This window comes from Temnothorax longispinosus, chromosome 7 (genome assembly GCF_030848805.1).
Source record: "Temnothorax longispinosus isolate EJ_2023e chromosome 7, Tlon_JGU_v1, whole genome shotgun sequence".
Lineage (NCBI taxonomy): Eukaryota > Metazoa > Arthropoda > Insecta > Hymenoptera > Formicidae > Temnothorax > Temnothorax longispinosus.
This window is the reverse complement of record NC_092364.1, coordinates 3796248-3811116: the sequence shown is the minus strand read 5'-3', so window position 1 is coordinate 3811116 and position 14869 is coordinate 3796248. Positions and strand designations below refer to the sequence as shown.

Genomic DNA, 14869 nt, shown 5'->3' with positions numbered 1-14869 from the left:
GTTTTATATTTCACATTACTTTTACAATGTTTTACGCTGCCGTATACGTTTTGCATAATACTCGTTACTTTGAGACCGTATTAACGTTTGAGGGATTTAATGGTGAACTTCCGGCATCCCGAACACACGCCTGCGGGAAAGGGAGCGGATCGCAAGGCGAACGCAGCGCGTTCGCGTTGCGGAAATGAGAAGTCTCTTTGCTGAGCAGCGACCGATTTCAATCGGGTCCCTTCCCACGACCAACACGGCCGATTGTTCCGCACTTCGGAAGAAACATTTGCCGTTTCCCGAATACGCCCGCTTCCGCTTTCTCCACGACGATATCCTCGGAGATCCCTCGGGAGGGAAAGAGAGAGATATTTTCTATCTCCTAGGAAACAACATGATAAAGAGGAAGAGAGAAAAAAGGAAGATACAGAGAGAGAGAGAGAGAGAGAGAGAGATTGCATAAGGAGAAACGTGAAGCCGTAATGGATACTTAATACCCCGAGAATTTTCCTCGTAGCGGATAGCATGCGCGACACGAGATTTTTCAAAAGCGAGACGGCCGACAAAAGGGCCCGCCATTACACGGCGAATCGAGCCGATGCGAGCGCAATGAAACGGTTTTTCTTTCGACGAGGAGCGAAGGCAAAAGGTCGTCCCCCGGCCACCGTCGAAGCCAAAGCGACGCTTGTCGCCGTGGCGCGGCGTCGGTCGCCTCGTCCCCGAGAATGAAAAGCCGGACCGCGGTAAACGAAGTATCGAATTGCCATTGTCATCGAGCCTCTCGATACTCATTGTCGATTTCTCTACCGTGGAATCTAATTCCCCGCTCTCTTCTTCTGCTCCTTTCTTCTGTTTCTGGTCGCGAACTCCGGTTTGCCCATATTTTTTACCAATCGTTAAAAGATCACAATATAGAGAACAAATTTGGCTGTCACGCACTTATTGTGATAAAGAATATTTTTTATGATCGACATCGGTCCAGTAGCTGGTCCAAATTACTATATTCATGTTGAAGCAATATATCGATGAAAGAGAGAGACGGAAAACTTCAGAATGATTATACCTACGAGACAGGATTCTACAAGTTTCTGATTTTTTTTTTATTCTCCATGGCACTCGTACAACATTCGCGCGGATTCCTCGCGCGTCAAGTCGAGCGTACTCGCGTGTGACTCGTGACACGGGCACACACGCACGCAGGATAGCCGCAACCATGGCCCGAGTGGTTGGAATAGGTGACTGTCTCCGTTGACGTTAAGCCGACACATTACAGTCTTAGCGCCGGGGCCCCGTGTCCGAATCTTTTCTTCTTCCACGGCTCGAAGATGCGAAGGGAAGAAATGGACGCCTCTGAGGCGAAGAGACGGTTCTCGAAATAGTCGATGCCGACGCACTTTCGACAATCGGGACGCGCATACGCGGCGATTCAATGGTCTCTTAAGATGATCTTGAAGATCTCACGTGCTAATCGACTGTCGAGGGTCGAGTGAAGATTCTCTGAACAATTAAAAATAAATAAACACGCGTGCAGCCTTAGCTTTGATGTTTTTATAAAATAATTTCCTGGATGTATGATTATCGTAAGAATTCTGCGTTCTTACACGTTTTTACCGCAATTTTCTTCATTAGAAATGCATTGGCTGACATAAGATGCATTAAACGAAATTCTGACTAACTGATGAATTATTTCAGAATTATTGTTAATTGGCAACCTTGGGAGTTAACGTTCAATTACCGTTCCAGCTCGATCACGGAGATTTTTATCGAAAGATATTATCGTGAAAGTTGTTTCCGGAGTTTCGCCTTCGATAGGGAAGACCGCGACGAATCAATCATTTCGGTGGCAGACGTATTTCTCTTCCCGTCTCTCGTACGTCTCTCATGCCGAGAGTTCCCTTACTCTCTCTATCTCGTTCTCTTCTCTCCTCCGACTTCTCTTGCGAGATCTCCGACAGGTCGTGGCGGGGGTGAAGGAAGGTGGAGAAGGAACGGGATTGGATGGAGAACGACAGATCTGGCGTCGTTAAGATAGAGCAGACCGATAGCGTGCTCCATGGCTAAACTCAAACACGCACACGCGACTCGGCGCTCTTCGCTTGAAAATACATGGATTATTCGTGCCCAAACACCAAGCTACCGGGTGCTCGGAATATGGTAATCGTCGCCCGAAACCAGCCTCACGCAAAGGCATGGCTGTATGCGGGGGTCAGCAAGGTCACGCTCGACTTTCGTGGCTAGATGGAGTTCTCCGTCTACAGTGTAGTTTTCAAGCTAGGCTCGCGCGGAAAATAAAATCTCATTATATTGCTAAACGTATAAAATAAGGGAATAGGTAAGAGAGAGGAAGTCCGAAGGCCATAGAAGTTACGTCTACTTGGCTATATTTCACAGATATAGGGAGACACGTTCGAAAGGAATAATCTATTTATGCCCTGAGTTTCGCTCGAAGATTCTCTACGATCGGTCAAGCGTTATTCATTGAAGGTTTAGGCTCGATAGAGTAATCGGTTGACAAAAGCGATCTATATTAACCTTGCGATTAAATCTGCGAGCAAAATTCTCCGATGTAAACATCTTCCGCGGCTATTTTCGTGCCATCGGTCGTAAACAAAGACACCGGATGCCGATCCTGGGGTACCCATTAATTCTACAAGGTTGCTCGATTAAAATTCGGGGGCCCTCCGACAAAGTAGCGCGGGAATACGGGCCCCGACTTGCTTTCAATAACAAAGTCCAGCTGTAATCCAAGATGCTGGCTAGCACGCTCATCACGCGGGAGGACCTCCTGGTCGGAGGATCGACCTGGACCCTCGGCCTTTCGTGCGTACGCCAACGTCGTGGCCCCGGGCCCGAGTCCGAGGCGCCGAACTTCTAGTATTACACGGACTTGCATGGATTAGCTCGCGACAAACAACGTGTCGACGTTTTGCCAGTGCGTGCTTTCTGAGAAAGGCGGGAACGATGGGAACTCGCGATCAGGTTCGCATCGATGCCTCATCGATGCCTCAACATTGTTGAGGCCCAATCGCGCTTGTAAATCTCGCAATCTTTTTTTGTTCTGCAAAGTGTAAGGCCTAACGAGCAATCTGTCTCTTCTTCTCTTCGACAGTTAAAAAATCGGGTGAATGCACGCGCGCTATTCGGAATGGAAAAAGTAAGGGGATCTTCCGAGGTGACATCGATATTTCCGACAACAAAAATTTAATCTCTCTCGCAATCGTCATACTTATCGCAGTCGCGTATCCGGCGATGAAATTATCGTCGAATTCCTGCCAATCGACTTGTGCTGGGGCGAGAGACACGCGGTACATCTTATACGAGGGATCGCCGCGAGCATATCAAGTGGCATCGACAGACTTCGACGTAATTCGGACTTCTGCGTAACTCGATTTTACAACTTCCTCGCGAATCGGCCCTTTTATCGACGGGAGGTTCAACGTTTTCGTGGAGCTAGCTTCCGACGTGTGTCGCGACTGCAAAATGCAGAATTAGCATAACGCAGTTTGAGCAAATCTTCTAGAACCTAGAAGGAAAATTTTCACATGCAAAATTTATCTTTTTCGTAACGAATTAAATTCCTATTTGGATTTATCTGCTTAAATCAAACCTGATATAATTCTCGGTAATTATCATCGCTAAATTCATCGTCGAAATTTAACCAGATGTCTCGAAAGGGGAAATAGATGAAGGGTCTATTTACCAGGAAACGCTTCGACATTTTTTTTGTCGAGGTGAGTCCCGTCTCGAGGCGGAACGATCCTTCTGTCCTAAGCTTCTTTTTCAAGGCAACTGGAGGGAAGCAGAGCGGAGCAGTCCTAAAATTATTTCTCTTATCGGTCAATCACAGTGTCAGAGATACATATATATATATATATATATATATATATATATATATATATTCTATCCGCAGTACATACGCGCATGCATACATCGAACGTGACATACACATACACTCGCGCGCGCGCGCGCGTAACAGCGACCGACGAGATCGAGATCCATATCGGAAAAGACAAGGTGCCTCTGTTCTACGTGAGGATTCTCTGGTCGTCCTCCAGTCATCTTCTTCTTCTTCTTCACCTTCGCAGATATGAGCCGTGAAGTACAGGTCTTCGTCCTGTTTCATTGCCTTCTCGTTCTCTTAATAAGCAACAATGGAAATTCCTCTTCGCCGCGTTTATGTTATATGAGAAGATTAAATCTTTGTGCTCGTCGTGTCAGGCCCGCCCGTTATCTAGCTTTAATTACGTGACTTGTCGTGGAAAATCTTAAATTACTCTCGTCGGATTGTCTACATTCGCGAATGTGACGAAACTAAACTAACGACGTGAAAAATCTTCGACCTTTACGAAAATCCTTTCGTAAATATCTTCATCTTATAATTCTGTTAAGACTGATAACTAATTATATGGCATCATCAACGTCGGTTAACGTTAAGATTATCTATCATATCAAACGGGCGCTGCGAAACGGTCATAATTATTGCTCCGGGTTCGGCATTATTATTTATGCTATTATCACCGCGAAAGGCTACTCGTCACATCGCCTGTTTGAAATTCGCTGCGACGGATATTTTAAAGCATCCCGCAACGTCGAAAGTGGTTTGTTTACGAGTGGAACGAAGGCGATTTCTGGACGAGTGCGAGAACGGCGACCACAATTTTAGTGCCGATCGATCGACAAATAGATCAGAGTACATTACTGTGCCGGTTTTTCGGTGACTAATAGATTTTTCATTTATTTGCCCCTATCCGCGATACGTCTCGGCTACGATGCAATTTCGTATGCGATCCGCGTGCAGTTGCATCGTGTGCGATCACATCAATCTGCATACGAGCTCCCAGTCTTTCTTCCACTTCGTTCATTCTCCCCCCGTCCGCTTCCACCTTATCTCGTCGTTTATTTTTCGCCTTTCTTCTCTCTTATTTTTTCCTTTTCTTTCCATGTCCATCTCTTTTCCGCCAATTGGGTACGTTTCCCCTTTATTTCCCTTTCTCTCCTCGCCGCGGTCTCGTCTCTTTTGTTTGCACCTCGCACTTTCGGACACCCGCGAACTCTCACGACCCTCCGGTGGTTCCTATTAAATCCGTTGGTATTGTATTCAAATTGGTTCGAGCTTTCGCGGCCTACCTTTACGTCCGCTCGTCTCTCGCCGCGTCGCTCTCTCGACCGCTCATCTGGTCGCTCTGTCGCTCATTAAAAGATCCATTAGCGGATAGCTAGTATTTCGTACGATCTTAGCGTAATTAGTAATAGCGAAGCAACGTAACAATTGCAAAGTATCATAATTTTCTATTTGGAGGGGTTAAAGCCATAGTGGTGTAAGTCAATTTTTTTTGACAACTTTTTTTTCTTCTTTTTTCAACATATCTGCATGTGTAGATTGCATCTATGAACTTAACTCGATAGGTTAAAAAAAGTGACTTACACCACTATGGCTTTAACCCCTCCATTTATACATATTTAATATCTTTGAGGCAAGAATTATAATTTGGAAGCTATATTTCTTATTTTCGGATGCCTGCAAAGCGATACACACGTGGTAGGCACTAATATAATCGGACAATGATTTTAACATCTATCTCGTAATGGACCATAAGGTTTTATCGTAGTGCTTCGTATCCGATTATCGCGCAACTTTTTTCCTGCGCGCGTCAGTCGTGGCTGGATGACAAAAAAAAATGCTGCGCGCAAAGAGTCGTCGCGCCCTTTCATCCTAAGAGAGCGAGAAAACGACCGTTAATTCGACAAATTCGGCCAATTGCGTAATTCCGAAAAGAGTCGTTGACCGTCTGGACGCGGCGCCGGGCTTTGGGTGGTGCGAAAGACGAGTGAAAAAAAAATCGCGTCGCGGGGGCTGCGGGCGGTCAAGCGCGCAGGGGAAGGAAAGGGAGGAGGATGATGCGCCTCACGCACATACGCACGGACGCGCTCACACACACAATCTTCCTCGCGTCCAAGCGCAATACCGGGAACCTTTTCCCCCCAAGTTGGCAGTTGTGTCACGTCGCGGCGACTACAAAGCGCCGCGATTCTTCTCCCCCTCCCTTCCTCCCCTCCATCCCCCCCCGCCCGACCCGATGCAATACACAACACTTGCATACCATACTTATTTCGTACTTAAGCACCGCACGGAACGCGCGTGCATCTCTGCACGCACACGAGCGCGCGTTTCGTCGTATATACAGGGTGAGCCGATAATTAAGTTCTCCTTCGAGCTGACGCTCGTTGTTACGTTTTCTTTCTTTCGCGGAGCGTATTTTTTCTACGAGCTTATTTATCGTCAGTTCAATTGAACTCTCGAGACGCGAGCCAAGCTGAACTTTCGTTCGATCGTACATGATTTATCTTATTGACTATCCCGTAATCGGAGTTCGATTTTATATTTCCTTGTTCTGCCGACACTTCCATTTTACTTAATATTCTCCGTATTCTTCGTATTTCAAATAATCGCATTCATACGATGCGTAACGATTGAACTTTGTCATTCTTTCCAGTTTCTTTTCTGAATACAGAGTTGAAAGGTAGTAATTTTCCTTCCAAGCGTGTGATCACCCCTTACATAAAATAGATACAACGCAGGTTGTCTTCTTTCGTGAATGCGTGCGTGCCGCGCGAATACGCTTTCATGCCGATGAATGATGCATCGCGGACAACGCGCGCGCCTGCGTTAGGCATCGGTGTGTAAATAACGGATTAATTAATAAAAGTGCACGAAGCCGCGCGCGCCCGTACCGGACTTCCTTCTTTTTTCTTTTTCATTTTCTACATAGTTATCCTGTTTAACGGATAATTTTCATATTGTAGACAGGGCAGATGCAACCCGCACCTTCGAAGCGTCTATGCTTATTCTACTGCGTTTTTATGTTAACGAAAAAAAAAGAAAAAACAATGCCGTAGGCGCGGCTCGCCTCATGCCGATCGATTTTCCTTCGAGATTACATTATTGTTGTAATGACAATACGTCAATGATTTCACTCGCCGCCAGCGGCTGTTCTCAAGTCGAGAGTTCGTGGATCGTTCGCGGCTTGCCACGGCCGCGGTGTCCCGTTTGCTCGACCGTTTATTTTTAGCAGGCGTATTATCGTTAATTTCGATCGAAATGAGAAGCCGACGACCTCCTACGCCTCCTTCTTCTTCTTCTCAACGGGGAAACAATACCCGCGACGTTCTTCTCCGTGTGAATGCGCGGACGAGGCGTGGTCGCGCGCGAAGAAGACGCGCAACGGTGACGTAGCGTCTCGCGAATTGCGCTCGAGGACTGTCGATTCGTTAATTGCACCGGCTACCAGAGACTACCAGGAATCTGAGGGATTCCTTAATTGCGCGCTCTCTCGTCTGCTAAAGCCGACGAGATTACGTCAGTGATGTGCGCCGCGCTCGATCCCTCGTCGCGACGTCATTCTCGTTTCGCTTCCAGAATCAATCCCGAGATAACGGACGAGAGACTGCTAATATTAACCTGTGCATCTTTCGAATAATAATTAAGGGAAAACGATTTAATCGGACTGTGTCTTCTTAAATTCAGTATTATAAATTAAATTAAGTCGTAGGAATAGATAGACGTGTGTGCTGGTTGACAGGCTGTCCGACTTTCGCGGGCGAGAAGAACGCAATGAGAATTGATTTAGCGCGGTGGCGTGCGTGATGGACGGGGGACGGGTATGAGAATCCGAATGGAACGTTGCGAGAGAGGAAAAATCGCAGATTGAAGTTTAGAATAAAGAAGGGTATTCCTCGCGCGCTCTGCCGTCCGTCGAACATGCAACATGCGATGATTTACGATCCCGTGTATGTACCGAGCGCATTGCCGAGCATCGCCGCGCCGCGCCGGTCGAACGGAGAAAACGCATCGCGCGTTGCACTCCAATGAATAACATCTTCCGACACGATGCTTCCTTCTTATTTCTCTCTCTTTCTTTCCCGTTACGTCACCGTATTGTTCGCGTCTCGGTAATTTTACTGTCCTTCCTCGGCTTATTTTTCATGTCCTTCATTACATATAATTCCTTTATTCTCTTTCTTAAAACTGTCTCACGGAAATGTCGCGACGATGTGGCTGTGTTACGTATCGCCTTCATTTCTTTGAGATTCAATTAACGGGTCTGTCCTTATCGACGCTATTATAAATTTCCACTAGTTAGGCTATTTCGTCCACCGCGCTAATAATGGAATGAGCCGCGATTGTCGCGCGCGACAAATCGCGCTTCCTACGTAGTATAAATTCTAAACTTAGCGAACTGTTGACTTCGACTGTTGCAGGTGAACCGGCCGCTGACGATGAAGAAGGAGGGCATCCAGACGAGAAACAGGAAGCTCTCGTCGAAAAGCAAGAAGAAGAAGGCCGGCGGCTGCCTAGGCCTCGGTGGCGTCATGGGCGACATGATCAAGGCCAGCGGACACCTTGATCTCGACAACAAGCCCTTCCACTCAGGATTTGGATCGCCGATGGGTAAGTCGAATTCTTCAGCTTATATATGCAAAAAGATTTTTCTATTTCAAATTTAATAAAGCCGCAATTTAGCAAAGTTCCGTACATTATTATATTATGAATATACATAACGCTAGAGACAGAGAGATTATCTTCTACATCTAAATCGTAAGAAAAAGACTTATTGTTAGGGTACAATGTACCAATCCCTGGACACGTAAGACCTGTCTGGGCACCTTTATCATTTTAGTTCTTAAATAAATATAACGAAAATTAAAATCAAAGATAAAAATATAATACAAAGAAAATATTTTTATCTTTGATTAAAATCGAAGAATCAAAGATAAAAATGTTATAAAATTCGCGTTATAACTTATTTAAGGACTAAAATGATAAAAATGTCCAGACATACGTGCATTTACCTTATTTACGTTTTAAATTTAGATTTAACTTAGCGGTAACGCGAAGATTCGCAATTGTACGACGTTTCTCAATATAATCGCCTCTGCGAACGATTCAGCACGGAACGGAAAGAATCACGCCGTATCTCTCGAGGTCTCTTATGCGAAATTCATATGCGCGGCGCAAGGTGGGATTTTAAAAGGACGACGTTTCCCATTACTTGTTCCAGGTACATCGCAGCATCATCACACGATGCATCCGGCGATGCAGCATTACATGTATCACACGGGTGTCGGCGTGGCCGGAGGTCTTCATCAGGGATTTGCGCCACCGGCGCCGCCCCCCATCCACCCGCACTCGCATTCGCATTCCCATTCTCATCACATGACGAGTCTTCAGGGTCTGCAGCTGGCGGCCACGACGAACGCAATGGTGAGTGCACGATTGTTACCTTCATCGGCGATTGACCAAAGGCTTCGGCCGCCGATAATCGATCGGGATCTACCGCGTGGAGTTTGCCGATTCCCCCCGAGTTGTGAACCGGGCTTGACGCGCTGCAGTTATCTCGCGACAGCGAAATGATTTGACCGCGTGTCATTTAGATTCATAATTCCCAAATGTTTCAGTCTCGCTTGATGCAGAAATTAAAAAAAATTATCCATATACAAAATGTGAACGTTACGTTTTCGACGAGACACGTTATTCTGAATATTATTCTGAAGTTTCGATCGCCGCTGCTAGTGTCAGTTACCACGTCCGTCTTTGTTTCCAAGCGGTAATATTAATCGCGCCGGCGCGCGCGCGTGCACGCGAAAGGAGAGCCTTCACTCGCGCGGCCGACAAGTAGAGCATCTCAAGAGTGTGGTAATCTTTGTCTGGTTTCAGACCGGCTGGCGATCGGAGTACACATGAATCGCGAGTGACTAGCAGCTCAGGACGCAGCCCACCACTGTCTCGTTGTAATGTAAAAAAAAAGAAAAAACCAGAAAAAAAAAAGAAAACTAAACACACACAAAACCGCTCCTCTTCTCTTTCTCGCACGCGGGCCACCTCGCCAAGGGGCCACGATCGATCACCGACACGACACCGAAAATCCCGACGCGCGGGATTCTGGGACTCACAACGTCCTTGTGCACTGGCCGTAAAAAGAGCGCGCGCGCCTGTCGGATCTTTCTCAAGTGAAAGCTCATGTAAATATGTAAAGTTTCAATGTAGGGCCATCGAGCCCCGGCCCCAAGTACAAAGGAAAAAATCAGCTATTGTATTGAGTCTTATATATGATATATAGCATGTAAATAAATATATAGATACAAGAATTTATATTATGTGCGCGTGTACCGAGCGTGTGTGTATGTGTGAGCGAGTGCATGTGGGACGAGCGTATGCGCGTGTGCGTGATGATGACCTGTTTTAGGTGACTCCTCGGAGCGATTCTGGGCGAGCGATCTCTGGCCGGAGTCCGGACCGTCGCGCGGGACCGTAACACGTTGCGGTCCGCCCGCGCGACGGTCCCGACGGCGCAAAAAAAAATCCGCTGGATTTCCACGCTTCGCGCCCAAAATCGGTTCCGAGTGCGAAGAGTCGCGCGGAGTGCCGCGAGTGCGCGGGGTTCCGGAACGGAAGTCCGCGGGCACGGGAGTCGACGCGGTTATCGTGCAATTTCAAAGGAAGATGTTTATTAACGGGCGTTCGTAACTCGGTGCGGGATCGTTTGGACGTTCCTCAGAGATCCCTCGCCGTCGGTCGAGTCGCGCGCCGACGAGTTTCGCGTGGTCGCGTGTGCAGAGTTTCCGAGGGACTCGTCGAAGCCGCGATGTGTCGTTCGGCCGCAATTAAACGTAACGGCAATTAACAGTCTCGCAAACGTAATTTACGAAGCTCGCTATATCCTACGCGGACTCTTTCGAAAGAGAGAACGTCGTAACGTTCCCTCTTTTCAAAGAGCGACTACTTTTCACTATGTAGCAATCTAGATCGTTAATTAAAAAAAAAATTGATGTTTCTCCTTCCGGCGGCTTAAAGAACGCATTTTTAATCAAGTAGACGCGAGCCAGCAATAATCGAGGGGGGGCGTGTTCGATCGCCCGGCGCAGTGCGCAGTTTTTAGAGAACATTTATAATACAGCCAATATATCGCGCGCGCGGAATTCAGTCCCTTTCCAAAGAGTCGATCGAGCTTCACCGATCAACGCGAGAAACGCAATTTATTTCCCAGGAATTGAAACGCCTTTCCACGATATTTCGAAGTGAATTGAGCATCGGTCGCGGGATCAACACACACCGGTAGTCTCCGAAAATCGAGCTTTTTCCCCATTTTGTTTTTCTTAGAATTTTCGATTGTATACCTTGCCTCTATCTGTCCACTGTCGGCGTCCATTGGTCCAGCACCGTTCTGTGTGTCGTACCCGGTTAGTGATAGTTTACGTAAGTGTAATAAAAAACAAGCGCGTAGAATAAATTCGTATAAATTATATACAGAAGCCTCCGACGATCGCGATCGATCGGCTCAACCCGAACGCGTCGATGCGATCGCCGGATCGCACGAGCGTTTTAGCTTCATAATTTAGTCACGGCGGACACACGAAGAATCCACACTTACACATTCACACACGTATACACACACTGAACAGCAACAGTCAGCGCGCAAGAAACACGAGAAATACGCGATTAAAAGGCAAATGTAAATTTTGTATCTTCGAAATTGTGTATCGTTATTGTAATAATATAGTATATATATATATATGCAAATGAAAGAAAATAAAATATATGTATTATAAATATATATTGGAACACGCGGGGCGGGCGACCGTCGCGCGCATTAAGTGATTGTGCATAATTAGCAACTAATTGCGCATCATAAACAACCATGCATATAAATAGTCAACAGGATATAATTGAAGACTCATCGGCGAGTGAACACACGACGCACGAGATGTCGTACAGAGGTGAGACGCGCCGGGTGATCATTAGCATTGTCATTATCGCTATCGGTCATCATCGGGTCGATTGTCCATTGATTGATCGCTACTCGTGAAAGACTCACTCGCTTGGGTTCTCCGAACACATTGTGATTTTTCGATTTTAGAGGTTTTACCACTCGCGTATGTTTTTTGCGACTAAATAGACGTACATAGGTAATTATGAAGGTGAGAAGGGAGGAGAGAGTTGAAAAGGGGGAAAGAGAGGGCAGACACGACGTTCGTGATTTCGGGAGGATATCGCGCGGTATCTTTTCCTCCCGCCGCGAGGACGTAAAACGAAGCGGGGCAAGGTGGCCCTTCGGGATCCCACGGGGGGACGACGAGTGGCGGCGATTTTCCAAAAAGACTGAGGGGACGAAAGCAAAAAAGTAAAGTCGATATCGATGGTCATTTTCGTGCGAGGTCTTCGCGCGTCCAGATCGGAAAGGGGGCCGTGGAAGGAGGAGAGGAAGGAAGCATCTATTAATAGTATTATTAGGAAGTAGCGTGTAGCCCTGTGTAAAAACAAATAAGAAAAATATATATATATATATGATTTTTAAGAGAGGTCGATCGCATCCGCACAAACGCGCGAGAAGAGAGTTAACGGTGGGTGAAAAATTAGGGGGTGCGACGAGACGACGAGAGAGAGGACTTTGAGGGAGAAAGGGGGAGAAAGAGATGAAGAGTGCCGGAGCGATCCTTTCGCACACGCGGACGTACGGCGAGGATGTTTATTGGATGTAAAAAGTGACACATTGTAAGATACCATTGTAAAAAGAGGTTTTAACTTAAAATAAATTAAATGATAAATCACGCATACATACCGACCAATCTTTAATCGAATATTATGTGATTATAGATGTGTATATGTACAATGTATAGCATTACGATGCTCTCTCTCTATTTCTCTTTCTATTCCTCTCTTTCCCGTCTCTCTCTCTCTCACCGTCTCCCCTCTCGTCTATCTCTCTTCCCTGTCTATCTCTCTTCCTCTCTCTCTCTCTCTCTCTCTCTCTCTCTCTCTCTCTCTCTCTCTCTCTCTCTCTCTCCTTTCACACCTCTTTCTTTCGCGCTTTAAAACCGTCCGTGTATTCTTCTGTCCTGCTGCCTCGACTTGACACCCGATTTATTCCCGCGGAACCGCAGATCCAGTTGTTTTTCTCCCGATCGTCGGTGTCGATATCGCCGATAATATCGTCGCGTTATCACCGGACACCGAGACGACGTTGAATTTTCCTGGACGACTCGAGATCAATGCGCGACCTTTGATAAATCATACACGCGCCGTATAAACTGATTATTATGGAATTATTAATGGTTTTATTCCGCCGTATACGTGTTTCTTTCTCTCTCTCGTCGCGAGCATGACGATGTTGTATCGTTATCTCGGACGATGTCGCGCCGCCGACACGCGGCTCCCACGAAATGAATTTCTTTTCGCTTCGGGCTCGGATGAGAAAGAGAGGGAGAGCGAGAGAGAGAGAGAGAGAGAACCCGGGGTTCTCTTAATCAATCACGCGTGCCGATAATAATATCGTTACGGAATTATTAATGATTCCATTTCGCCCGCATCGCGGCGCCGTAATGTCATTATCGGGCGATGTCGTGAGCAAAATTCTTTCGGCGATTAGAAACAATGGCGGTGTCGTGTGATAAATCGCGCGCTCGCGCGACGGCGATGATATAACTCGTACGCGATCGAGTCGTATATTGTTTAGTTAGCGCGCTGTCCGACCGACAATACGCGTAGATTGCAAAATTCTATTGACATCGTTAGCAAAACAAACACGCGAGAGCGAGAACTGCGTATTTTTTTTTACGACTAGTCACAATTAATCATGAGTGGCATTAAAAGCCTGTCGACGCTTCGCTTTGTTTTGAAGACAATCCGCTCGCGGACACATTTTACAAGTATGTTTCAAATATTTAAATCTCTATCGAGTTTCGTAACAAGCTAATAATCTTATCACAAACAGCCAGTCTCTTATTGTCATCGGGAATAACATATTCATTACGATATTATACGCGAACAATAATTCAATAGCGAATCCTTTTTTAAAAACTCAAAAATATTTTTATTTTTTTTGTTATTTGTAATAACCGTGCGATGTATCGGGACAGAGGGAGGGGTTTAGACGAATGTCGATTAGTATCCTTTTATTAATTAAAAGACGTAACTTAATTGAGTCTTACTGGACGAGGTGTTTGCATGTAAATCGAGGCAGCAATCGCGAACGAGATAACGCCGTGATTACAGCGAAGCGTAGATGAATCCCGCTCCGCGATATGATGATATCGGTAGTTGCGCGCGACAACCTCGATGTCACATTCGACGTGTTAATGAGTCCGGTAATAAGAGGAAATCGTGTCATACACGAGCCATACAATAAAAAAAAAACGAAAAAACAGCGGAAGAACATTCCGTAGCTACTCCTAACATCGGAATTGGTTTGCGATCCGATCTCACGCCTATTCGACTGCATTAAATATATTAATTAATGCGACTCTGACTGGCATCTCGCGAAGATACATCTCCGCTCGGGAAACTCGGTGATAAATTGTAACGACACGTTACCGTGCGTGATAAAGGTCGCACGTTAACTTTTTACGATCGAATTTGTTTCTTTCCTGTTACAACGGCAGTATCTGAGATGCTATCCCTTTAGTAAACGAGTGTAACAATAAGTTGGCGGAAATAATTCTTTTTGCCGCGTTATGGCGAAGAAATTATATCTGTTGAGATTTTGTACGATGCAACTTGTGAAGACGAGATTGTATATGGAAGGGATTTTTACACTGCGGAGTCCGGTTGCGAGTGATTAGGTGATATTCGTATATATGTATATATATATATATATTTAATTATATATACATATATATATAATTGTTATTTTATCTATATACGAGAGAGGTGTTGAAGCGCAAGGTGTGCAGGACGAAGGAGTTTAAAGTGAAGGACGGTTACACCATCCCGTGCAACCAACTATATAAAATGTACCGTAACCGTTATCTCTCTCTCTCTACTGTGTATTTACTTGAAAATTTATAAATGTGTGATATATCTACTTAATTACGCGACTTGTATTCA

The 14869-nt window shown here is 45.9% G+C and overlaps 1 protein-coding gene across 1 annotated transcript in view; it reads left to right on the top strand.

Moving 5' to 3' along the window:
* The window catches only part of LOC139815785 (uncharacterized), a 79571-nt gene extending 65415 nt beyond the window's left edge, over window positions 1-14156 (top strand). The window contains exons 6-8 of the mRNA XM_071782950.1: window positions 8248-8437; window positions 9048-9250; window positions 9704-14156. Of these exons, the coding sequence (XP_071639051.1) occupies window positions 8248-8437; window positions 9048-9250; window positions 9704-9730 (420 nt within the window). The 3' untranslated portion in view covers window positions 9731-14156. The remainder of the gene's footprint in view (window positions 1-8247; window positions 8438-9047; window positions 9251-9703) is intronic.
* The last annotated feature ends 713 nt before the right edge of the window (window positions 14157-14869 follow it).